The sequence below is a fragment of the Rhea pennata genome, chromosome 10 (genome assembly GCF_028389875.1).
Source record: "Rhea pennata isolate bPtePen1 chromosome 10, bPtePen1.pri, whole genome shotgun sequence".
Classification (NCBI taxonomy): domain Eukaryota; kingdom Metazoa; phylum Chordata; class Aves; order Rheiformes; family Rheidae; genus Rhea; species Rhea pennata.
In genome coordinates this window covers 17,538,127-17,565,622 of record NC_084672.1, presented here as the reverse complement: position 1 = coordinate 17,565,622, position 27,496 = coordinate 17,538,127, and the positions used below count along the sequence as shown (strand labels likewise).

At 41.1% G+C, this 27,496-nt stretch overlaps 1 protein-coding gene across 4 annotated transcripts in view; it reads right to left on the bottom strand.

Moving 5' to 3' along the window:
• The window catches only part of TJP1 (tight junction protein 1), an 83,145-nt gene extending 61,975 nt beyond the window's left edge, over positions 1-21,170 (bottom strand). For 3 of the 4 annotated variants that reach the window (XM_062584282.1, XM_062584283.1, XM_062584284.1), the window contains exon 1: positions 21,043-21,170. In XM_062584282.1, coding sequence (XP_062440266.1) covers positions 21,043-21,066 — 24 coding nt within the window. In that variant the 5' untranslated portion in view covers positions 21,067-21,170. The remainder of the gene's footprint in view (positions 1-21,042) is intronic. The other variant, XM_062584285.1, reaches the window with a different exon arrangement.
• Positions 21,171-27,496: the final 6,326 nt, after the last annotated feature.

Sequence of the window (27,496 nt, the reverse complement as noted above, 5' to 3'; positions counted from 1 at the left end):
CTCTTGTGATTAGTTGATTCTGAGTTCTGCTAGTAATACAGCTGCAGGGTTTGAACTCCTTCCAAAATGAAGGGAAAGCTACTGCAAAATATTAGGTATAGAACAGCTTAATATTGTTTTGAACGATCTACAGTCCCATCTACATACACAGGACACACATCACTGCATCTGTATCACCAGACCTAAACATTAGGATTGCTTAAAACAAATTTAAAAAGCAGTATTTTAAGTTTACTTAGGTTTTCTTTATTTTTAGGATAAATCACATTTTCAAGTTTTTTTTCCTTATGGTTACCAGAATTAGGTAAGCACTTTTTTCAAGATGAAATTAGAGTTTCTCACATAAGCAAGGGATAACCTCCAAATACACAACTGCAGTATGTGAAGCTGGCACTTGGAAGTCAGCCTAAACAAATCAAGTCTAGTCTGATAGGCCAGTGCAGATCACTGGATTACAAAGAATTTTTTTGTTTTCTAGCGGTCTCGCTTTGCATTTGGTTTCATCTAGATTCTGCAGGGATTTTGTTTGCCTTTTTTTTTTTTAATAATGTTTGCAACATTATTTCAGCAAGTCACTTTTATCAATCCAAGAAAATATCAAGCATGACCAAAAGTAACGCTGATAATTAAGTGAACTTTAGATGCCTTTATAGAAGCACTTTAAAAATTGAAAAGTGAAAGAACATTAACACACCCTGTAAACACTCAAAAAGAGCCAAAATTACGGAGAGATTAAAAAAGCTACAAAGAAAACCCAGGAAACGGAGGTAGTTTTCACTTTCACCTTCACCAAGAACTGAAGAGGAAGACCTTTGCTTACTGGCATTGGTAAGTAACACTGCAAGTTTTCTCTAGGCAGACGTAAGGGCAACTGAAAGTCAGACCACTTTCAGGACACTCTCACCGCAGTTCAGCTGCTGGTGCGGTCCCTCAGCACTCCCGGCTAGACAGCACCAGAACACCTGCGGCAACTGACAGGAGAAGCCTAATCCTCACCCGAGGAAGCAATGCATCTAAGTACCGACTGCAGACATACAAGGTATTGGGTTGCAATAGAAAGTAATTTCCCTGGTATAAGCAACAACAAACAGCTGTGTACATTGACCTGATTTTACATAGATAAGACACATGAAATGGAGAATCATTAACTAATCTATATGAAGACATGTCCATAAAGCAATAGTTGATGCCATGGCTTCAACAACACATTGAAATAAGGAACAACTATTTGACAAGTGAGGCAAGCAGAGAGGCTACACACTTGAGACACAAAACACAGGAGAAGCTGCTCACTTTCCCTCCAGGTAATCATCATTTCATAAAGCACACCGCTTGAGCGCTAACTAGGTGATAGTCAAGAAATGACACGCACGTAGAGTATTCCAGGAGAAAAGGAACTCTGAAAACAACGCCTAAAAATACAATCTCTCCATAACTCTTCAGACATGCTACCCTGTCAAACCAACCTCTTGGCAAGCATCTCCCATCTGTGTCTAATGGGCAGATGTCTTTTTAGGTTACTCAGCACATTTTTAAAATGAAAAAGCATGAATGACATTTGAGTTGTTTATCCAGCCAGCTGGAAAAGAAATTGGATAAGCTCTTGGTTAACAGCTGAAATGCTTGTATAATTTTGGCCAGTGACCTGTTTATCCTAGGTTACAGCTACAGTTCATTCAACGGTTGCCCCAAAAGCTATCACATTACATATAAGCAAGAAACAGATGCTCAGGGAGAAAAAAGGCAACCGAATCACCTACATAAATCTGCAAAAATAACCAGCCTTTTACTAGTAAGAGTTCAGACTCCCAGTTAAATATTCTATCATTCTAAAAATGCTCAAATTATAAAAATATTAGCAGAAGTATCACTGTGAGTAAACTAGAAGACAAACTAGATACCTACAGATGCAAACAGAATGAACATCTTCCCTAAACGTATAAAGAAGCCTCAAAAGCTTGACATCTTTACATCACACTGATCCACTTGATGAGTCAACTCCACAGGAAATTCCATCACGGCCATGGTTTGCGGAAGAAATACCGAGGGCTTCTGAAACACAGTTCTCTGCAGAAAACCCCAAGATTTCCAGAGCAAGAGTCCTAAAGCAGAGTGTGCAACATGCACAGAGTGCTCAGGCATATTTCCTTATTAGGATGAAGTTAGTTAAGAAAGGGGATGCCTGAAGAAAAAAGCTTCTGTATCACTATCACATACAGAACTGGACACTGAGTGGCAGCCCAGTATGGATACAGTACAAGTTGTTACTTTAAGACTACAAAATCTGAAAAGACACAATATAAAAATGGAAATAATGATATTAAAATCCAGTCATTCGCATTGATTATACAGTATATTTCCTCTTCCTTGGAAGAAAAGTTCTTTACTCTCCCATATCCAAACTATATACATATATATATATATATTATATATATATATATTTTTAAGTCAGCTAGGAAAACTGGACTGTTCGTGCATATTAGTGACAGTCTTTATTACAGATTTTTTTTTTAAGAGCATTTGATACTTCTGCTATCTTTGCCTTATCTCATTTTCTGCCCACTTGAAGGTTAATTTCAACAGAGGAAGTTTTAATTTTGCTATGTAAACAGGCATCCAATTTACCTTGTTTATCTTCTATAAAAGCAAAAGCAGATAAGAACATATAAAATACAAGGTAAATTTTACAAAAGTTTTAGCCTGAGATAGGGCAAGTATTTTTACGAATTTTTACAACGACACTACTTCATACAGCAAACAATTCTCATTTCATTATTATTTCTCACCAAATAGAATTCTAATTTTGGAGTGATTTGAAGATTCTTTAGAAATTGTTTTTACATGTATTTTTAGAATAGCTAATCTAGAAAGAACCAAAAAGAGAAAAGAGCCATATGTATTTTAATTCGATTGTTGCAGAAACTAAATTTAATCCCACTAGCATTGAAACATTTGGACAATGAGAATCTTTCTGATCAGTTTAATTTCCTTTAGAAGAAATACAACATTCTTTGTTAAAAAAACCCAAACATCTTTTCTCAACTCTGAATCACTGTTAAATATTGCACCCTTATCTGAATTGAGCATTATATTCCACAACAACCCAAATGCCCAAACTGAAAAAATAGCAGATCTAGAGCCACTGATTTCATACACAGGTAATTAATATTGACATGTATAATGTTGCCATCTTGCAAAAGATTAGGTTAAAATTAGGATGAATATAAAAACCTCCATTCTGCTTCAAGTACAGAGTTTATGCCACACATCCTTCAGCTGACAACTCCTACAAAAGAAACCCCGGAGAAGTGGATGGTTTTCTACTGCTTTGGCAGAACAAGTTTAGCTCCCTGTGGTCTACTAAACACCAGTGCTAGCAAAGGGAAGGGGTGAGCTCACCCCTTTCCTCAGGGGGTTGACCAAGAGCCTAAGCTATGACGTAAATTAAAAGCCAAAATGTTCTGGTGCACAGGCTAAAGCCTCAGGCGAGCCCCGCTCAGGGTCGCAGACCAGAGGCAGCGGTGAACAGGCAGCACCTGCCAAGGGGCCACGCTTCCCAGCACAGGATTCCTCTCCCCTCCCCGCACTCGCTCCATGGTTTGCCTGGCCCCTTAGTCAGCTGGTTCAGCTTAGTAAGCTGTCAGGAAAATCATCAGCAAAGAGGGCTTTTTTGTTTGTTTGTAATGCTCAGTGACAAACTAGACTATCAAGAGGTCAAGCAGCCCAAGGGTGGGGGCTAGGGAGGAAGGCCAGCTCGCCATCCCTGCCTTTAAGCAGCAACAAGCTATTACATCTTTGCTATGTAACATATTTTTGCTATAAAACGCTCAGGTTTACTACTCTGTGCTCACAAGAAACAGCAAAGACATCAGGCCAGGGCAAGTCCAACACTGATAATACAGTTTTTTTGATTAAAATATCTCACGACATTGTTCTACTGCATTTGAATTTCAGTTTTTAGTCAGCATCCCAGCACTGAGAATGACGCAGTGCTCTTCACAGCGCATGTCTGGGAGCACAGCAACAGCAAGAGCATAGTAACGTGCTACTAAGATTGATCACATTTGATGCTAACCTAAGTATCCACACCAGCACACCACTTCCCTACTTAAGCATCACAGAATAGAAACTGTTGTTACTTTAAAATATGCCTCTCCAAACGAAATTTCCCAGAGCCTAGCTCTGTATCACCAAGGCCAGTGGTGAAAATCTTGAGTGGAAGCAAACATATGCTTAATTTTAGAGGAAGACAGATCTCTCTCCTCAAAAAAGACAAAAGCCACTCTAATTTATTTACAGACTTAGAGAACACAGTGATAGAAATAGCATGAAAAAAGTTAAAATAAGCTAAAACTTTTCTTAAAATAATAGGTAAGATATCTAGGTTAACATCCAAACTTAAAAATATTAAATCAATTACACCACTTCACACACATTCACAACATTACTTATCTGGGGCAGAGGCTTACCAATCACTACATTCAGGCATCAATCACTTACAACAGCGTATTAAAAATAACAGCAAACTGTAACAGAGAACTACAAAAGAAGAAAAAGAAAAAAATATATAAATTCATTTACAGAACTATGTCCTGGTCATAAACATGCAATTGTCAAAAAAAAAAAAAAAAAAAAAGTCCAGATCAATGGGGAGCTATACTACTTGCTAATCCTTGTCTTGTTCTCCATCCTCCAGTTCAGTAATTACTCCTCATTTTAAGTATCCTTTTGTAATTAAAAGGAGTAAAGATAGCCAGGCCATTTTTAAAGTGATTCTTTAGCCAACAATAGTCATCTAACTATTAACAACAGATTAAAAAAAGTTAAGATGTTTAACCCATCTGCTATAGTGTCTGGTCTCACTACCCAGCTTGTAACACAATATCTCTATTAATAGAATCTCTTTCAACTCATCTTAAGAATTATGGAGCTACATTCTGTGAACTGCACTACATAAAACACAGCTTTAACAGGGAGTGCAAAGGTAGCACCACACTACGCAGCTACGGCGTGCGACATATGGGAAAGGAGAGAAGTTGAGCAGTTTTAGGAGATAAAAGCTGCAGAACAGGCAGGATGAGAAGTTATTGGGAAAGTGAGATTAACCACACCAAACGAGTTGGTAGAAGTGGCAAAGGGCTAACATCAGAGAAGCAGAGCAGACTTCTCTGGTACTGACCTAGACACTCCTCTTACAACACAAGGAATGAAATTGTATTTCATTGAAGTACATTAGAGTTTAGCTTCTTTAATTGAGGATACAAATACTTCTACAGAGATCTTCCACCTTACGCAGGATTCTACATTAGAAAGACAAAGCTGCTCTAAAAATATGTAGTACTGCAATTTATAACAAAATATTTACTATTCGCTTTTGTGCCAATTTAGACATACATTCAATGGTAATAATTTCTAAGTTATCAACTACAGAGAAACTATTTAATCCAGAGGATGCTTTGGAGAAAAACTTGAAGAACAAATAGGTATGGGAGAAGAAGAGGGAAAAGAGGAAAAAGTTCATCAAAAAAAAAAGACATAAGAAAGAAAACAGTACTTTCAAAGACAGCTGTAGTTTTGAGACAATCTTTTTCCTTTAGAGTAAGACCAGAACTGAACAGGAAAAGAAAACCTGCTATAAACAGAGTGCTTTTAAAGCTCCACTGATTTAATATGAAGATCTTCGGTCATGCATGCTCTAGGAATTTATAAAGGAAATTAAGAGCAATGACAATATCTAAAACTCTATTGCTTCTGTCAGTGCATTAGTTTAGTTCTGCCTCTTCCCTAAGTTTTTGTAGGTTCACCTTCAAGAGTCATTCCCATGAAATTTAAGCCTCTAAAACATACTGTAATATTGTCAACAAATGTATTATCTTTTTTGCTACAGCATGCCATTAAAGGTAGTCCAGATTTAACCAAATATTGAACTGTCTAAAAACATACTTCCTCTGTGGTAGTTAAAATATGACTACAAAGAAAAAGAAACTATTTGAATACACTGAGAACATGTTGCTTACCCTACTACCCAACACACTGCGCTAACTTTAAGGGTAGTACTACCATATTAACTGTGGAACTAGACTGTTCAAGTTAATTTTCTGCTATATATTCATTGTAGGCTCCGTTCTACTAACTGCACCTGCTATAGCAAGAAAATACATATGATGTTCTTTCACAAGAAAAAAAATTTACATGTTAGTGCTCTGTCACTTCATACTATTTAGCCAGATGACATAAGTAATTTTAAATACCCCAGCTGCTCATTCCTGGAGAAGCACTACTACTTCAAGATGTAAGTACAGCATGTATTATCTTGCAGCCACTGGAAATGCAGAAAGCACAAGGGAATACCTGCAGTCACCCCCTTTCTCTAAACAAGGCTATTCACAGAAGCAGACAGTGAAACCATACAGCTATGCTTCCCAAAGAAGCTCACGTCTTAACTACAAAAAACTTCATACATGATCTATACATAAGGCATCAAGTGAATCCTAAGTCTTTGTTTTCTGCTTCTCACTGCAAATACGGTGTTATTGATCCAAACTCACTGAACTCAAACTTGACTTTGAATCAGGTCACAAGCCATCAAAGGACTACATGCAAAATACATCCATTCCCTGGAACCAAAGGTTAAATTGTACATGGGTAAAATCAGCCCTTCATAGATTGCAGGCTGCTATGTTTCTTACTGTAACAGCTTGTTTGGATTAGACTTCCACTTTATGCAAATATCCAGCACTTATTTTCAATAAGAGCACAGATTCCTTACGAGTGCCTTGGGAAAGCAAAAACCAGTTTATCCTTGTAACATTCGAGTCACACGATCAGAATTAAAGTTATATTTGGGATCTATTTTTCTTCTTCTACGATCCTCGCAAGTCAAGCGCTGCCTGATGTAATAAGTTAAGAAAATTAAATAAAAAAAATGGTAAAGAGATTAAATGAAAATCAAGTCAGTTTAACTTCCTCTTCATGCTCTAGTCCTGCTTCTAATACTGAAAACTGTACTGGCATTTTACTTACCATAACATCAGTTAGGCATTACATAGTTAAAAGACAATATTTACTTATCAGCCTCTTCCTTTTCTTTTTACCAATCTAAGACAATTTAAGATTTCAAGCTTCAACATGATATATACTACATTTCAGAAAGCTGTTTTTCCACTGCATTGGTCACCAGGAATAAAGGACTATTGTTTTTTTAATCCTTTCCCTCCCCCATTTTGCTCACACACATGCTCTCTCCCCCTCACCCATCCACTCTTTAAAGCCACCACGTCTATTTTTCAAGACTGTTTGCAATATCTCTCAAGTAACCCCCCACAGATCAACATACACACAAGTGATTTTACTTTTTCAGTAGAAGTTAACACGAACACGATGTACATGGAGATCATCAGCAACTGAGCCTGGTTAAGAACTGTATGTGCAGTCAGGAGGGAAGAAGGGTTGTTACAGAAAAAGGGAGGCTAAAAGCAGGGAACCAGAGCCAACTTTGTTCACAGTCAGTAGCCTAAGTGCCTATCAGTCAGCAAAAGCATTTTTAAAGCAGCTGCATCAAAGCTTTCTGCAAGTTAGCGAGCCTGCGAGAGGCCAGCACACCAGCGGTGCCGCAGCAGTGCCACGGACGGGCAGTGCTCGCCGGGACCCCCAAGGGCGGCGTTGCCGAGCAGCCTGGTAATCTGTAAATTGCTTGGGCTTATCGCTTGGAAGCGACGTAATTACATTGCTTGAAGGGCTAGCACAATAAAGGCAGATTTTACGTATTATGTTTTGATCAGCTACATACTAACATCTAGATTTTAAGTACATCCAATAAACAAGAACAAAAATATGAATCAAGATGGAAAATAATTAACCAACTGGTTTTCTGACAGAGGGAAAATTGAAGCTATTTACAAAAGTCTTCTAACATTGTTTACAGTTTCGGTCAGGGAAGAGCATCTTTGAGATTTTCACCAGTGTTCCAAAATTCCAAAGTTGAAAAATCTCTCTCTAAAAAAATATTTTTGAATAAATGAAATGAAGTTGCTGAATAACTGGAAAGGTCTTGCTCTGGAAGTGAAAAAAAGGTGCAGCAAGCAAAAATCTAGTTTCAGACTAAGCTTCAGGTTCCACTTAAAACTGGTACTTTCTGTAAGCTGAGAGAGACAGTTACTGCCAGCTACAGACATTCCAAGCAATTTATTCATAGCAAAGCAAACCAGTCATTGACTTTGCTCCAAGTTTTTCCAGGAATGGAAAAAAAACAGTGGATCTCTCATCAGCCTACTTACCTCACAAGATTAAAGATACACACATTTACTCATCACCACCATTCTAACCAGGATTGCAACAGAGCCAAACATTTTCAACTCATTGTTTGATTCATGTGCTTCTCTCCCACCAGACACCATAGTATCTGGCACATCAACCCCATCACACAGCTCAAGGAACAGGTATCTGCATTTGCAGCTCATTGCATGCAGTTTACCTCTCCGTGTCTGGCACAGCCTTTTTGCTGCGAAGAAGGCCACTGCCTACTTTTTGCTGCTATGCTGCTAACAGTATTTACCTCTATTTTTTTGTTCCAGGCACTTTAAACATTTTAATTCACATAGTGGAAGGGAGGGAACAAAAACAATGACACATATAAAGAACACCTCAAAAATCCTCCATTTCAATTCAATCATAAATGACAGGAGGAAAGCCCATTCACTCTGAAGTTGTATATTAGAAGCTCTTTATAATATGGTGTGACCGTAAAATAAGCCTTCCATCCTCAATATTAGTTGTCATGTTTACACGACATTGTATGGTATTAATTAGAGACTATTATGCTTTGTACAACAAAACAGAATGCTTTAAAAAAATGTACAGTACTTAGATATATGCTATGCAGCAACTGTTTTATCTCAGTTTCTGTAATCAGCTAAGGTCACTGTGTTATGGATTTAGCTCCAAAGTTTGTTTCAAAAACTCTTAAGGTGTTCTTTTAAGATACTCTCTCAAATAGAGCTTCAGCCTATCAATTTTATTAGTGATAGATAAACTAAATGATAGGTAATAGAATCAAGAGATACAATAAAGGTAAAATTCTCCAAGTTTTTTCGGACTAACATTTCCTTGCATATCTTTGTAAATTTATCTTGTAATTCAATAACCATGTCTGTGTACAAATTGAAATGCTTCCAGTCAAGTACCTCACCATCATTCATAAACACACACCAAAACATTAATAGATTATTAACGACAGCAAACTATAATTTTTAGCTACTTGCAAGTTTTGCATCCGCAGTCAAAAATAACCTGACACTCCACAGTAAGTATTTAGACTCGAAGCAGAAGTCATGTTAATTTTCCAAGTTAACCTGATACGGCTGCCCACTCAAAACAGACGTCAATATAACTCAGCGCCACTGCACTTTGAAGGATCACCAGTGCTGTCACCCGCCGCCTTCCTCTTCTCGCATCAGGCCTGACCCTGCTGGGAGCCACCTCCGAGTGGCAACCTAGCCCAAACCGGCCACTCTTCTCCCTCCCTCAGCACTGGTTTTCTGTCTGCTTTACTCCCCGAAAAGACTTGCCGTGGGATCACACTGGGGAAGCATGACAGAAGGGATCGCCTTCAGACAACAGAGCTGACCTACAGCAGGTTAACCTAATTGCAAAGCCATGTCCTGAAAATGGTGTGGTTTAAGTGGATACGTAAGCAACTATGAATATAAAACAAACTTTTGGATTTTCGACATTTTCTGTTATATCTTGTATATCTTTTCTATTAAAAGTGTACCTAAGTTGAAGGACTTGCCATTAAATCTGGAAATTTAGTACTTTATTTCAAATGAACAGATGCAGACAACACTAACTGTATGCCACTATCTGAAGATGTGGATGCAGCCCCCTGATATTACAAATATATTGTGCATCTGCAGTAGTACCCAACTTTTCTAGAAGAATTATTACTGTTTTTTTTCAGGTTTGTAACCAAAAATTTAAAAACAGCATACTACCCCCCCCAAAAAAAGTATGTTTCTAATTTTTTTTTTTTTAATTAGGTTTTCAGAAGTATCTGCCAGGGTAGCAAGGCAGTCTCAAGAATTAACAGAACAGGTTTACACCATGCTAAGGACATAATGAACATGCTCAGGACATAGCAAACATGCTCTACAAACTTGAATATTTTTGTGAAGACTTTTGAGATTCAAATTGTGAGGAACTAAAGAAACAAACTTCTCACTTCAATTCTTCCTTTCCCATGCAGAGTATCTTTCCTTTTGACTGCTGACAATGCCAAATATTTAAAATAAATAAAGCACTTCTGAAAGTACAGAGGAAATAATCTATCATGTGAAATGTTTCTCCATTTCTCTGGCTGGTTCCCCTTGTTTGAAGTATTTTTATTAATAACAGCTATTTAAGGTATGTTTGAAGAGAAATAGTTAATGTAATCAGAACTTCAGTCTACCAAAATACATGCTGCAATAATCCACATTCAAGTTTAGAGTCATCTGTCTGTTCGCGTTTAAAACTATCTTAGTACAATTTAAAGTACAGGACATAAATCTCACATAGTTGTCAACCAAACAGCTTACAGACAAAAAGACAGTCCTAACATTATTAGTAACTCAGCTGATTTAAAAGGCATCCTCATAATTCTGGGGAATAACACTAAAATAAGAAGGGGGGGGGGAACCCACACAACCAGCACTGGTCATTCTAAGGAAAGAATGATCTCAGCAGCTCTCAGCCTCTGGCTTCTTGCTATTGTTTACACATTTTTCCAAGATAAAAAGAAGCATTTACTGATTGCAGATAATGAAACAAGAAAGAAGCCCTTTTAAGTTAGCACTGGTTTATTTCAAATGAATCATCTCTGACTCTACATATCCCCAAAGGCAAAGACAGTCCCTTAAAATGAAAAACCCAAACACATGCATTTATGTGTACATTAACTTTCACTTCTAGAATTCTTCTCAACACAGAACTGGCAACCATGAAATTACATACAAGGATTACAAGATTTCTCCTGGAACCAGGCATGTATTGATTAAATTATCTCATATTTCAGATAGTAAATTTAACTGAAAAGTGCTTGACATAAAATGGAATAGTTTACTGGGAACAATGTACTAGCACAGAAGTGTTTACCAGAATGCTGATAGCCCTCTTCCAAGGGGGAACTGTGGTTAGATAGTCATTTCCTAACTAGTATTGTTTTCCTATAACGGAAAAGAAACACAAAAAAATTAACCAGGCAAGAAAGAAGTGCAAGGAACGGGGATTCACTTATATTAATTTTCAACCCTATTTTTACCTCCCAGTATGCAACTCCCGCTGCCCCAGCTCCTGCCCTGCAATAAGACAACAGGAAAAACAAACAAAAAAGAATATTTGAGAGAACTGACAAACATGGATAAAGAGAAATCATATTCCTAACTTCATTAAATACCGCCACCCCCACACACCTTTAGACTGCTGGGGTTGACCTCCTCTCTGCTGGAGGACAGCAGACAAGGAGATACTGGGAAAGTCAAGCAATTCTGAGCCACCCACCCTTTCCTTAAATAGATTGCTTTAGCTGGGGAAGGGAGGAGGGAAGAGAAGAGACTTTCCTTAAGCCAGAACGAGTCATCAATTTACAAGAATAGTCTTCTCTTCCACAGAAATTGTTACTAACCCCTGAACTACTTCGAACTATCAGTCTTTGTACAAGTGGAAGCATTTAGGTCAGAATCTCCTCTCCCTGAAAACACCATCGTATTCTCAGAATGGCGAGCACTTTAAACTTGTGTGTAATTCAGGTCCTAACTAAACCAGCCCTTAAACTCAGCAGAGATCTAAGAAATGCAGGTCATGCTTTTGTTGACTATCTACAGAAGACCTACAAGAACAGGTATATATTTAACAAGATATAGCTTGCTCAATATTGTGCCTTTTTCCTGTTATCTGGGAGCATGCTCATACAAACATTTTTACAACTGAAGAGGAATATCCAAGTTCTGCAACTCTGAAGCAGCCAGTATCAGACAGGGATTATTTCTTATCTGACGTTTGCATTTATAGAAGTACCTGGAGTGGCAATTTGCTCTGAAAGGCTTTACTATTATTGGAATTCTGTATAGAACCCCAGCATCCTTTAAGTTGTCCTGTATTTGCTTTAACCTTTTAAATAGGTTTTACAATTTTCTTCTCTTCTCCCTATTGCCTTCAGTACTCTCTTGCAGAGAGCAGTAATAAGCAGATGAGCTTACATGAGAGCTATAAGAAACAATATTCTTACAGCTTGACTAACACACTGAAATTTTTGTGATGGCTCTTTCAGAGGTTTGGCCCAATACTATCATGTTGATTTTTAGTAGTAATCTTTAAGTAAAACTGCAATTAGTCTTGATCAGATGATTCTGAGAGTAAGGCTTAGTCACCCAACTCAAGATTTCACAATAATTACTCAGAGGCCAGACACCTTAGCTTTTGTGCTGAGATTTGTTTTTCTTTGCTGGGGAGGGTAGAGGAGAAAGGAGGAGGAATAGGTAGTGACTCAATGGAAAACTGTCTGCCTGTATCTCTGAGCTGCTTTTGGCTCCTCCTTTCCTTTCATTCTCTTCTTCCTCAGTTATCTATTATTTTTCTCCCTAATTCTTTCCTGTAGCTTCTTCTCTCTCAAAGTTCCCACTTTCAGCTTAGCCAACAGACTTGCAAAAAAACCAGGAAAGGTTGGTAAATACAACTGAAACATAACCAAAGATAGATCTCTGGCATGTTACGTACCTCTCCCTGATGAACACTCAGTTGAGAAAACAGATCCCAACCTTTCGTTCAGAGAGGATGCTGAAATTCCAGACAGCTTAGAACACTGCACACGCCAAGCTACTCTGGCTTCCCCTTCTTCATTCTAAAGGGGCACGATACGCTCTTGCAGTAGCTAGGAATGTATCTGCTATTTGCTCTATTAACTTCTGAATGCTGCTCACACATACAGATCTACTTCCATGGAGGCTGCAACTTTTGACACTGCCATTAAGCAGGGCACTGTTTCAGAGGTATCTAGAGAATATTGAATGGCAATGTCAGGATGCTACCAAGACACAAACTGTCAAGAAGAATTGAAAAACTTAGGTGATACAAACATCTTTGCCATTAATTTCAGAAGATGACAGTGCTCTGGTTTATACTGTCTTTAACCAAGATTTTCATGCAGCTGACCGCAAAGTAAATACAAATTCAAATCCTGATAACACTAATGGCATACAGCCAAGAAGCTTCCTAATTGCACCCCCGCCACACACACACACACACACACCAAAAAAGACATTTCATGGACCAATTACCACCTTAAAGAAATGAGACTTATTTTTCAGTCTAATCAGTGCTACTGCATGTAAGAAATAGCTACTGGCCCTCATATCTTACAGGAGACAAATAGTGATAACAGATTAAATTTTCAGAGTTGCATACTGACAGGGTATTCCAACTGTTTACTGAGAGATACCCTAATTTGAAACTCAGCAGTTTCCTGGGCAGCTATATGGGACATTTACCCTCTAACTACCAACAATATGATTACAATAAACCATATGAGAAAGACTGAGAAAAATAAACTGACATATTTCAGCATCTCTATAGCTCTGTCTGCTTCAGATTAAATGTATTCTTGGTTCAAGCCATTACTGTGCTGTTTATACACCTATGGACCTTTCCTGTTCTTCTTAGCTAAAGGTTCCTAATTCTTGAAATATTAACCCAGTCTATATTACCCATAGTGGCAAAAGAACACTCTAAACAAACATAAAGTAAGCCTGTTTTAGCACTCTCACATGGAATTACCCTCCAAGAATTTCCATCCCTACAACAGCTGTGTCATTAACAGAGGGGCTTATCTTCTAAAAGATGGCCAACCGCACTTTCCACAATTTCACTTCAAGTTTGGAGGAAACACAAGCTCTTTTTGTCAAACAGCCATGCTTCCAAGCTTAGCTTTAAGACCTTTATTACCTACTAGAAATACTACTGCAAGGAGTTCAGATTTACAGGTTTTTCCGCTGAACTCCGTTCAAGAAGACTACTTTATGTGGCAAGATTCACGGGCAAAGTACCACCGCGCCAAGGGAGAGAGATGGGAACAACGCTAGGTGATTGAGATAGCAAAAGAATTTTTAAGCAAGCAGACTGTGCTAACAGGGTTAATACAATCTGGCCTTCTCCCAGATTCAATTCTGGGGAAGCCAGCCATCTAAAATGAACATGAATTACAGATTTATTAAGAGTCTTGGAATTTGTTCAAATAAACAATACTCCACATATTTAGCCCCAGGTACTATGTTGATCCTATAATATTAGTTACAGCTGATTAATTGTTTGATAACACATTGTCAGCTAACACCTTTTAAAGTTTCTTCTCCTAGAGTTTTGCAGTTAGTATTTTAAAAGAGTTTCTAGTAAAGTATGTCAGGTACACAAACTCACGCCACAACATCGCTAGCGATGTCAGGAAGGCAGAAACTGAGGTTACTCAGAAAACTGAGCTACCTCTGCTGTTTCATCACACTGAAGCTTTAGTTACAAATTAAGGTTATTACTTTCCTTTAATTAACTATATTGAAAAATGAACACTGTCTCCTCAGCAACCCATTAATGCTTCTTCACAATTTTCATACTAGCCCATTTTATAGCACACACCACTAAGTCATTAATGTCACAGTGAGAGCAGCACTGCAGTGGCTGCCATCTACAGACAGCCACTCAGATGTGTAGGAAAATGCAATGGATGTTCTTTCAGTCACACAAACTCTTCTGAAAGGCTTGTGTCCAAAAGCTTGACCATACTCTCCAAAGTATGTTAACAGGTCTAAAAGGCACTACCTCTTTCCCCGTGCACCTTGCTTCTTTTATATCCCATATGGATATATAACAAGAGTTACCATCCTACCATCCTAGGAAGCAGACAGATGAAATAGGGCTGCTTAATATTTACAAGTGACAAATAAATAAATAAAGCTGGACACAGCTTAGATTAAGCTTATAGTCTAACTTTCATTGGGCTCTCCGTGTAACAGATATGCACTCTATCATCACCTTCTGAAGCACACATGGCTACAGGTGCAAGGAGTAACACTGCTGTGCTGCTGGCTCTCTGGCCCCTTCACTTTCCAATTCCAATACCGGCCTCAAAGACAGGAATGACAAAAGAGCTGCAGTAGCCATTTAAACTCATCAAAGATGAACTTACCCAATCAAGAGTGGTATACGTGCTTGAATTTTGCCATGGGGAACTTGCCTATTACATGTACTGTTCTATAGATTAGCCTACCCAGAAAATCTACTGAAAGAGCAGATCAGGTGTGAATTTGCTGTAATTTCATGGTAGTTCACACTGTGCATGCCCTTCTCTCACAATGCAAACATGATGGTCTCATGCAGGATAAGGAGCATTCACATGGAAAGTTGGCCTAAAATACCTACCTCCCCAACCACTAAATCCTGATGTATTTTTTAAATGCAAGTTGAACAATCCTCTCCACTGTGGTAGAGCACAATAATTTCTATCCAATGCATACAAACATAGCCATTTGTTAAATGACTGTTGACCCAGTGGGGCAGAGCAGAAGACACTATTACTAAATCCCATTCAAACCTGGCAAGGAACAGATGAGACAATATAAAGGGATCACATGGGTTCAAAATTAATTACTGCCTGGTTTAAGTAGCAGCAAGGGAGGGAGTCAGTATGCTGTAAGAAGCCCTTAAAGAGCTCTAATGTCAAAGGGAGTGGGCAGAGAAGACTGCTGTTCAGTGCAGTGCTTACTGGAGAAGGCTTGGAACTACAATCAAAGAAACTGTCTACTCTTGTGCAGTTTCTATTTTTAGCAAGTCAGTACTCCATGTATCTTGGGGGGGGGGGGGGGGGAAGGACAAGACTATCAAGGCAGTATCCAGCTCTTGCTGCTTCTCCTATTGAAAGAAATAACAAAACGTAGCCTCTGAGAATTATGGTGGGGGGAAGATATCAATATTCTTGTCCACGTCTCATAAGAACATGAACATCTCTAATGCAATGCTCTCTACTGCTATGTTATTGAATTTAGGCTACCCTCCCCCACCACAAAAGGGCAGAACATCTGTTTATAATGGATTAGGAAACACAGGATCCTGTTAGAGATTACCAAATACCCTTGAGAAAATAAATACTATTTTAACATAAAGTCAATATTTAAGTTTTTAGCACCTACAGTATGTTTAATGTTTTTAAGTTTCTAAAGAAATTCTGACATGCAAAGGCTAGAAATAACTCTGAAGAATTACTGAGGATGCCACTGAATTAGGCAAAAACGTGAGCAGAGGGCCCAGTCGAGCTCGCACTGGGGCAGCTCTCCAGCCATGCATTAGCCCATCTACACAGTTCAAACAGCTCACAGGCTTTCAGCCTTATCTAAGGATAAATCATACCCAGGAAAACCCTTGGGTAGCAAAGCAAACACCCCTGCTCCTGAACAGCTCACCACACCTGTGGCCATGGCAGCACTTGTTACTCTACAGAAGCCAAGGGACCCACACTGGAACTTAGAGAATGCAGATAAACATATTTCTTCATTTTCTCACACCCTTCAGCAAGCACATCACAAGCCCTTAAAACAAGAACACTCCTACTATCTAGGAGTGTGAACAAGCAGCATTTGAGAAGTCTGCCCCTACAATAGCAGAGTTACCATAAAAAAAAGATCATTTCAAGACTTTCTGGACACAACATAAATATGCTGCATATAATCATGGGATTAAAACTACCCTATGGCTGTTTGCTTAATCAGTACATTCAGTGAAGAAGTCATTAGTGATGCTCTTTGCCTGAGAAAACATCAAATAAAGTATAAATGCAACAGAAAATATCGAACTATCATAACCAGGAGAAAATGAGGGCACATTAAATGACTGATGTCTTATTTAGCCAGGGGATAGCTTGCTGTACAGATTATATAACTTAAAACATTCTAACTTAAAACTTAAAGCATCTGCATCAAATATTACCCATACCTTCAGATAAACACTTAGAATTTGACCGTGTTAACCAATCAAAATTAGCATTGCTAATCTTTGCATAATATGGTTTTACTCTCCACATACTGTAACTGTAATTAGATTTTTTTCCACCAGCTATACTCCAGACAACACGTTTCCTCTTTGTAATATTAGATGGAAGAGCAAAACAGATAAGAGGGTCCCTACTCTGTATTGCAAGCTTACTGATACGGCCTGTAACAAGACATAGAAACAGCTGGGTCTCCCTTGGTCCAAACTTCCACCAAATTCAACAGAAGTAGAATTTTTGGAAGGGTGCTTTAAACCAAGGTAGACATTACTTTGGCATACTGTTTCAAGTAATAAAGTTTTAAACACAGTTCGCATAGTTCACTGTTAATTACAGTTCTATTTTTAACTAATTATCCTGTGCTGGTGGCTTGTTACCAGGCATTCGAATGCGACTCATATCAAAGTTCTGAACACAATACTACAGTTAAGTGTCAGTGTGGACATACGCTTAACTTTAAGGACGATTCATGACTCTATGCACACATTAAAAATATCACATTTTGAGATTTTTTGCATACATATAAGCCTGATATCCATTCTCACAGCATACAGGTAGGTGTTTTGTAAGGCAAGTGTTGTGCTACTAAGTACAGAAACTCACTTATAGACTCTTCCCATGAAGCAAAGTTTTGTTTTTTTTTTTAAGCTGGTCACTGATAAGGTCTTACTGATTTTTCACTCTGAAAAGGCAAAAGCAGCTCCCAGTCACAGTCATACTTAAGCTCCATTTGCATTACAGTAATCTTTGTCCCACATATTGAATGGGAAGCAACTCCAGAACACAAGCTGCAAAAACATACAGAATGTGGAGCTTCAGCTTCGCTTTCAGTGTGAATTTTGCTCTGATGTGAAAGTTGCCCTCAGCCATAACCAAAACAGTTGAAGTAATTAAGAAAAAATTCCAAATCTCCAATCTAAGTTATCTATATGATTTTTTTTAAACATCACATTTAAAAAAGTATTTTATCTCAGCCAAATAAAGCTAAAGGAAGGAACGCTTAAAATATGATACAGTCTTTCCATACAGAGAAAATTTCAATTAGAAACTAGTTTCTGATGTTAAATCAGCTCATAAGCTTGCTTCTGAGATTGTGTGTTACTTCACCATATGCATTTTCTATGTATTTATCTCTTTACTGTTACAGGCGAAGAACTTCAACATTTTAGTGTTCACATAGACTTCACTGAAGAAAAAGAAAGCTAACAACAACAGACCTCATGTCTTCCAAACCTAGGTATTTGGTGAATTACAGACCTTAAAAATACATTTTCAAAGCTCATGCATATATCCTTTACCAGGAATAGATACATTGGAGCATCCAAGTAAGATTTGGGGTAGAATGCTAACCCACACTTAAGATGTCTGCAAGGTCATTTGCTCTCACAGAGGAACCAAAAACTACTTGCAATCACTGAGTCTTAAACTGCTAACACAGTAAAGTTCTCCACCTTTGGCGCAGTAACTCCTCCTTCCAGGAGGAGTCAGAAAAACACAAAACTCTATTAATTACAGGACTGAGGTAAAATACTGTAAAATACACTTTGTACATGCATTTAAACCCAGCAAGAAGTTTCAAGAACCAAACTTCAAAAAAAAAATACAGAACTCCTGCCCCCATATTTACTACTTAAAAACATTATTTTTCACCAAAACTGACTACATTTGAACTCTCAGCTTAAAGGTAGAAATCTTTACATCTCATTACTTATACCCTGACACAGTCATTCCCACAACATCCCTTAGTATTGCTCAAAAGGCATCAGAAAAGATTAGGCCCCCTACATTTTGCAATCACAGCCACCACTGGATTAGACTGCAAGCACAATTTCATGAAATTTCTCTCACTGTTTTCTATTGTATACTACCAACAGCTACTGCAAGCATTTAAAATTTTAATAAACACACATTCTTTGGTAGCATAGCAGGAAAAAAGTAACCTAATTTGAAAGAGAGGATGGACTGTAGCACGAAGACTGTTGACAATAGGGCATAAAGTAATAATACCAGCTTAGATTCCTACCTGTACAACTGAGATTTACTCAGTGAATCAAAAAAGTTTTTAGCTCTCTTCTCATCAAGTGTACCAATACAGACATACAAAACCCCAGAAGCTAAAGAAAACATCAAGGAAGAGTTCTTTTAATAAATATAGACGTTCACAGAACTATTTTTTTTTTAATCTATTACACCCTAAAATATGAGAAACAGGGTACCACCTCTGAAGGGAGCCACTGAAGGAAACAATACCTGAAACATTAAGACAGACAGAAGCCCTCCAATGTTCTACCACTTCTAAAACACTTTTAGCTTAATACGCTTGTAGTTTGCTTTGTTTCATATTTCCAACTACTCGAACTATACAAACAGTAGCCCAAGAACTAATAGCTGAAGTAGAAATAATGAAGTAGCCACCTACTGAAAGCATTACTGTTCTGACAAAGAAATTCTTATGACTTGCATGCATAAGTTCCCAGCTTTGAAGACACTACTAAGACAAAATAAGGTCAAAAAGGTAAGAAGTAACAGCTTTCACAAAGGGTTATTACAGACTGTAAGAATTTGTGTTGAAGAAAAAGCACAGAACTTACACAATTATTTTAGAAGTGCTCTTCTGAGAAAAAGCAATTTCAAATATGTGATTTTTATAAAGCTTAAAAACATATCATGAAGAATTAACACAGAGGGAAAGTATATTTTGCAACATTCTTAAATGAGCATACTTTCTAGTGTAATTAATATGGCTGGTGTTATATACATGTACACATTCACGCAGAGCCAGTTTGATATGTCCTAGGTCTGGAAGAAGCTTCAAATAACTAGTATGGTTAAGATAAAACTTTCTATTTTACACTAGTCAAATATTAAAATAAATAACGCTATTTTAAAAAGTTTTTTTTAAGAGAGCGCACACATGTGTGAGAGTCAATACTTTTTCAGCCTTTAAAAAAATACCTATATTTTAAGAGAACACTTTGTGTTGGAAGCAGGAACCTAGCGCTCTAATTCTTTTAGAACAGAACAATCTGCAAAATAAAAGCTGGGGCAACTTCTCACAATTCCTCACGTGGCAGATTTCTAACACAGCCGTACTCTTTCCAGGAGCAAAGACAGCACTTGCATCCATTGCATGTTTGCCAGCTGTAGAAAGGCATTTAAAAAGGAAACATGTATGTTTTACGTGTCCTTGTAGCTAGCTGACACTAGGAGTCTGAAATACTGTCCAAAATGAATCATTTCTCTACTTGTAACACCTCGGACGTCGGAACTCGTGCCCGCACCGCCTAAGCGGTGCTAGCGGAGCCCGGCGAGCCCGAGCGGCGGCTCAGCTCCCCGAGCCACCGCTCGCACCGGCACTGCGAGGCGGCCGCGGCAGCCGCAGCGCCCGGCGCGTCCCCGGCCGGGGCGGCGAGCCCCGAGCGGCGCCGCCAGCGCCCGGGAGGCGCCGCCCGCCCGCCGCGCCGCTCCCTGACACCGGCCCGGAACCGCCCGCTTTCACCTGAGCGCGGGCCGCGCCGCCACCCGCCCGCCGCGCCGCCCTGCCGCACGTAGCCCCGGTCTCGCGGGGGAGCCCACGCGCGGCCGGCCCGGCCCGCACCTGCCCGCGCCCACCTGCGGCCCGCGCGGGCCGGCGCCGCCGCAGGGCGCCCGGCCGCCGCCAGCAGCCGCCCGCCCCGCCTGACTCAGCGGCGGCCGGGCCGCGCCGCGCCGCCCCGCAGCTCCGGCCGCTCCCGGCCCCCCGCGCGCCCAACAGGTAGGCGGGGGGCGGGGGGGGGGGGCTGAGGCGGCAGGCGCGGAGCAACGGCGGCGGCAGGCGGGGAGGCCCGCGGGGGACCCCAGCGCCGAGCGGCCCCGGCCCGGCGGGGCGCGGGGAGGGAACAAAGCGGCGGCGGCGAGGCAGAGCGGGCGGCGGGGCCGGCACAAAGGCAGGCAGGCGGGCGGGCGGGGGGGGGGGGCGCTGCCCCGCGGCCGCCCCTTACCTTGGCGGCGGCCCTGGCCGACATCTTGTCTCCTCCTTCCCCCGCGGCGACGCGAGCGGGCTGCGTGCGCGCGGCGCCGGCCACCGCTCGGACCGGGCGGCGAGGCTGCCGCCGCCTCACGCAGCTGCCCAAATAAACATCCCACGGGGCCGGGCGGAGGAGGAGGAGGAAGAGGAGGGCGGAGGAGGAAGGCGGGGGGAGGGGCGGGGCGGCGCGGCTGGGGGCGGCTCAACTTTGGTAAAAGTCCGGCGCGGGCGGGCGCGGCGGCCGCCGGGGGCGCGGGCGGGGGCGGGCGCGGCGGCCGCTGCCGCCTCCCGCGCCCTTAGCGGCCGCGACAGAGCCGCGCGCCCGCCGCCGCCGCGCGCCCGCCTCCCCGCGCGGCCACCGCCATGTCGGCCCGCCGGGGCGGCCCATCCCGCCCCGCCGCAGGGGAGCGCACCGGAGGGCAGTGGCCCGCCCCGCGCCGCCCGGCCCGCCCTGCCCCGCGCCGCCTGGCCCGGCCGCGGCGCGGCGGCGGCCCGGCCCCGCTCCGCGCTGCCGCCCGCCCGGCGCGGCCTCCCGCGGGGCCGCGGCGCCCGCAGGCCTGGCCCGACGCCCCCCCTCCCCCCGCGCCGTGGTACGGGCGGGCGGGCGCGCACCCGCCCCGGCGCAGCCTACGGGCGCGCGGGGGGCGCTGCGAAACCGCGCGGGGCGGGGGGGGAGGGGGGAGGCGGCCGCCCCGGCCCCGGCCCCGGCCCCGGCCCCGGCCCCGGCCCCGCCGGGTGTCCGCGCCGGGCGGGACGGCCGTTTGCACGTTCCTAATCGTACGGTTAGTCGTGGAGAAGGAAAAATACCGTAAAGGAACAAAAAGGCGCCGGGGAGTTTCGGTGCGGGTCAGGGCGACCGCTGCACAGCCTTAGCGTTTCCTATCGCCGTGCGTTTCTGCCGGTAGCTTTTACAAAACAAACCTTTTAAAATATTTTATGTGAAGATTTTTTTTTAGCCCTTTAAAACAATAACTGTTTATTTAAGGAGTAAGGGAAACATTACAAACGTTTTCCCGTTTGGAAAACGGCTTTTTAAGGCTGTTTTCCGATCGGGGGATGGGTGCCCCGCTCGCCAGGGCCAGGCCGCCCCTGAACGCCCAGCCTGGGCTCCGGCCCGGGCGCGCTCGCGCTCCGCCACGACGCGACACGACGCGCCGGTCCGGCGCAGAAAGCCCAGCGCCGACTCGGCAGTTCTGCAGGACCAGTCATAAACTACCCCAGCGATTTCCCACAGTTTCGTAATCTCAGTCAAAAGGCGCTTCTCTCTCTCTGTTATTCACGTCACCGTGGCTCAATACTTCATTGTTTTAATTTACCCTTTAAATATTACTAGGGAGGTATTTTCATGCTGGCTCTTGCACCTTGGATGGTAAAGATGCATCTGCTTGCAGTGAAGAGAGAGTAGGTGGGAAACACTCAGGAATCGGAATTGGAGTATTTTACACCCCCTTTGCAAATATTTTACCCAGCACAGAAGGTGGTAAAAGACAGGGTATCAGGCCAGAGTTTTGCAGTTGTGCTTATTCTGCCCTACCAGCTGCTTTAGCGCTCCATGCAAGCTTCAGAAATAAATAAATACTTAAAAAGAGGCAATAATGCAATGATCGCAATCACTCCTTTAGAGAGAAACGCCCTACCCAAGGCTTCTGTGCAAGCTTTACGTTTGTTCTCCTTTGAAAATAAACAAATACATATTCCAGGAAATAGCTAGAGCAAATTCCCAAGGCAGCAGCCCTAAACCAAGAGGGAGGGCCAGCTCGTGGGCCGGGGCAAGGAGCGCCCGGCACAGCGCAGGCTGGCGGCGCCAACCTCGTCCCTGGCAGCGGCCTGTGCAGCCCTCCGCTGGCCTGCGCTGGCCCGGCCCAGGGCCCCGCGGGCTCCCGCGCTGGGTGCCCGGCACCCACGGCGCCCGACCGGGGCTCCACCGCCCTGCATCCGGTGGGAAGTCTCCCGCGCTGCGGCAGTGCGGCTCGCGCCAAGCTCCGCTCTTGACTCGAAAGCGCTGCTCCAGCTTTTTCTGTTTGTTAACTGCTGGAGCAACTTAGTCTCGGATTTTCTTTAAATGTATCTGGACATACTGCGGGAGAAATGTGATGTTTCATTTTCTGGGTCTGTGCATACGCATGAGAGGAAGCAGGAAGGAAAAGGCTGAGATCACAACAGGAAAGAGGGGGAAGATTTCAAGGTGTGGAGGCACACGAAGAAATACTCAGTAAGGGAAAGAGAGGAGAGTGGCCTGGAAAAGAGGGTGTGAAAGAGTCATCCTCAAAGCAGGGTAAAATAACCCCTCATCTGCCCTCCCTTGAGCAGGAGTACTTGTGGGGAGGGTGGGCAAAGGCCGCAGGCTGGGGAGAAGAAAAGGCTGGGGTGTGTGTGGGGGGGTGGGGACACAAAGATTAAAGACATCAGTTAGGGTGATGAAAGGGGATTGAACGAGGTGCGAACAGAGAGGTGGAGAGGGATGCTTAATGTAAGGGAGAAGGACCATGGCAAAAATTTCGGGTATTGGCCCACAGAGGATAATGGCACTCCTCTCCCCCTCCTCTCCCTCTCCTCTCATTTTTCCTTCTCTCTTTCTTCCTTTTTCTTCCTTCCTTTTCCTTCCTTCCAATAGCAGTTCTGTACTCCGTCTCTACTGTCCGTAGGAATTTGAGGAGCTAAAAATGCCATCTTATTCTATTAGCTTTGGTAAAACATGCCTACTCAGTGGTGCCTTAACAGAGTACGGTAGGGCAAATGTCATGTGCTGGTATCCCAGGTACCAGATACAACTTATTTTAACAAATGTTTTTGCTTGGTTTTAAACAAAGCAATAGCAGGGACATGCTCTTGTCATTTCAAATTCTTCTGTTGGGAGAACTTTTTCATCTCTTCATTAATAAACTACTCAAAAGGAAAGCTAACTTCACAATATTGAAAATGCCAACTCAGATGCTGACTATATCAAATGCTGGACAAATGATCAGATCATCCTAAAAATAATTATAATAAATGAAAAGAAACCTTGAGTGATACTCCTATTTACCTTCCTTTACAATTCCTTAATTGTAAAAATACTTAATAATTACAAAAGTCATTTCTGAAACAAGAAAGGTTTTTTTATTGAAGCATGTTGGGATTCTAGTGTATTCATGAATGCCCTGAATAAATGCATTCAGGAAACAGCAAGCATCTTGGTATTTAATCATACAAGACATATATATCACTATTTATGCATGTATATGCACTATAGATGTTGTGCATTCATTCAGATACAGATATATAAGCTCTATCTGTTGATCTGACTGAAGGGCCAGAACTTTAAATCACGTTCCTGACACTGATATTTCCCTGTTAGGTTAAAATCCTGTTGAAACAGGATTACTTCCTCACCTTTTAGAGAGAAAACTCTCTTAAAGATAACAGTTGAAGAAAAACAAGTGCTTAACTCATCTTTTAAATCACTGATCTTGAGAGATGTCTAAAAAAGAAGTACTGTTATATTTTCTTGGTAGGAAACCTAAAAATAAAAGTACTATTTAATCAGGAATGTTCAAGCCATAAAACTGAACTGATTCAAAGGCCACAGAAGGACAATCATCAGATGTGTGAATCCTTATTTCTAACCTCAGGCACTATCAGACTCTATAACATCGAAAAGCAGGAAGTCTATTCTCTACTTTATGTTGATTTAACTTTTTAAAAAATGTTTTGATCATTTAAAGATGGGGGGGGGGGGGAAGGAAGGAAACTGCAGAACCACAGCCACTACACAGACAACTTCCTGTGGTTTTTGTGGTGTATGTGGCTCGAAAAGAGAACAATTCATGTAAGATCTTTCAATGATATCAGATGTTCTTGCTGCCATATGAAGTAGTCTTGGGGAAAATTAGCTAGAAATATGCCTATATGTTACCAGTGATGTCAGGCAGTTTAGCTGATTTTGTACATGGTGTATTTGTAATTACCACCTGGTTTCAGCATTTCAGGAATGAAGAAAAAAGTAACAGAAAAAAAATTCAGGACTCACAATGTAAACCACAAAAGAAGAATGTACATTTTTCCAAAATGAAAAGGCTTCCTCCTCAAGAAATAAGAAAGTGGTTTAAAGAAATCAATGAGATATTCATGTGCTTAAAATTAGGCAAATCCTCAATGTCTTGCTGATTCAAGTCCCTAGGGAAAAAAAATAATGTGGTAATGATGTTTAGCAATGATTCTTCTCTTCCTCCCACTTCCATGCAGTTAAAGCTTTCTACTTATATCTACTTCCTCTTGAAAAGGTTGTGTACCACTGCTGGTCCCTCTCCTACAAACACTGCAGATAGTTTCTCAATATTCAGCGAATACAAATACCATGGAGTCTTCCAATAGCTCAGTGCCTCTCTCTAATGAAACAGTAAGACAAAATCCCAATCATCCACAATTCACCTCTCATTGATAGGTCAATAGATACACATAGATACACCAAAGGCTGAAGAGGCCCTGAATAGGAATCAGGAATTGTTTTGCTAGTCTGCCAGTCTTAAAACTCCTGCTGTTCTAATCTCACTGTTATTTCTTGTTCATCACCTTAAAAAGTGTATTAGGTTTTACGCAGTGCAAGATTTTTCTGCTCAATCAGAGCATCTCTTTAGTTTTTAAGCACATGGCAAATATACAAATAGCATTACAAGTAGGTTGTAGTGGCAAAGCAAGATTATTTTCAGCCTTAAAATACTTGAATAATTTATTACTGTAGATCTGAAAAGAACTTAGGCTGATCTCTTTAGTTATTATTTTTGAATATTTTTGTACAAAAGAAATTCTATCATCTCCTTGTTTTTGGCCAGGTGTTAGCAAATCTCTGTCATCCATATTATTATGTCAAGGGACAAAGTCTGGAACTAGTGTTGAAGAAAATATTGTCATGAAGTTTTAATCTTGTTTCATGACAACAGAGCTAATTTATTACAGAAAGGTTATGTAAAACTGTTCTACTTCCCATCTGAGAAAGACACTTTGTGAATGGGACTGTGTCTGTTACATGCACTGCAGCTGATAAAAGCTAATTTTATGAAATACTTCACTATAAGTAGCAACCAGATGTCAAAATGTTTGATATACTCATTATTGCTCTACTTTCTCTAGCTTTATTTGGTACAGAAAGGACAGTAAAAATAATGAAAGACAGCTGCAAAAGGCAGCAGGCATAAATTCACTGCTGATGTGGTTTCATTCAGATCCACAGAGTTACACCAGAGACACATACCATACATGCTCCACTGATCTAGCATTCTTTTTCTTCATATTTTGCTTTCAGAGCACACATTTATGTGACTTGCAGTTCATTCTTAAAAATTCCTGCCCAGACAAAAAGCAACATCTACCAAAGATGTTTTTGAAAGTAGAAATGAAGAGTGAATACACATCAATATAAAGATCTTCCTTAATTATAAACTACAAATATTTTGGAAAGGCAGCCCAGAAATATTTTAATAAAATAGATTGATTTATGTAACTTGCTGGCAACCATCTCTGTGGTCAAAAGCAGGACTTTTCCAGGAACTCTTGTACCCTACACAACGTGACAAAGCTATTCTCTGAAAACCAGACAGAAATCCCGACGTATGAGGGCTGATGAAGCAGTGTGTGACTGTTTTGCAAAGGTGTCATTTTCCTACCCAGATCATTTTGAAACATGAGATCGCTTCTCCAGTTTTTCAAACACATATATCCCCATTGCAATGAGTACCACAGGAAATTATTGCGACAGATTTTTGTTAATGAGAAGGATATGCATATTGAACATGAAAATATGCATTGAAAATTGTTATATTCAACACAAAAATATGTATTGAAAATTGTTACACTGGTAAAAAAAATGGCTAGATATAATGCCTCAAAGCTTGAGCTCTTGTTTGTTTTTATTCTTACTGTGTAATTGCAGAAATGCAGAAACTTAAATTACAGAAACCTAGACACTATAATCCATTTTTATTGCCACTCAGTTTCTGATCTTTAGCCTCTCAAGACTTCTCGCTTTTTAGCCTCTTTTTTTAACTGCAACTTGTACAAGACTCCACGTAATCCTTTAGAATTCATATGCACAACTCCACCAAGTCAAGGACTAAGTGTACTTAAAAGTAGGGCCACGAGATAACTCTCAGTAATTCCAAAGTAATCTTTACCTTACTTGGTAGCTCTGTCCTAGTAGCACCTGGTTTACAGGAGTTACTTCCGTAAGGTTTAGAGAAGGTAAATAAGGTGATTAAGCTACTGATGGTTGGGCCCATAGGGTTATGAACCCTTTCCACCTTAGTATTTGCCTTTGTTTCCAATTCCCAACATTAAAAACAGTTAAAAGAAAAACACTTAAAAAAAGATCACTGTTTGTGTCAGTGGAAGAAAGTCAAGTTATCTTACTAGTATCCCTGCAGTTTTCATAACAGTGTATTATTGGATGAATG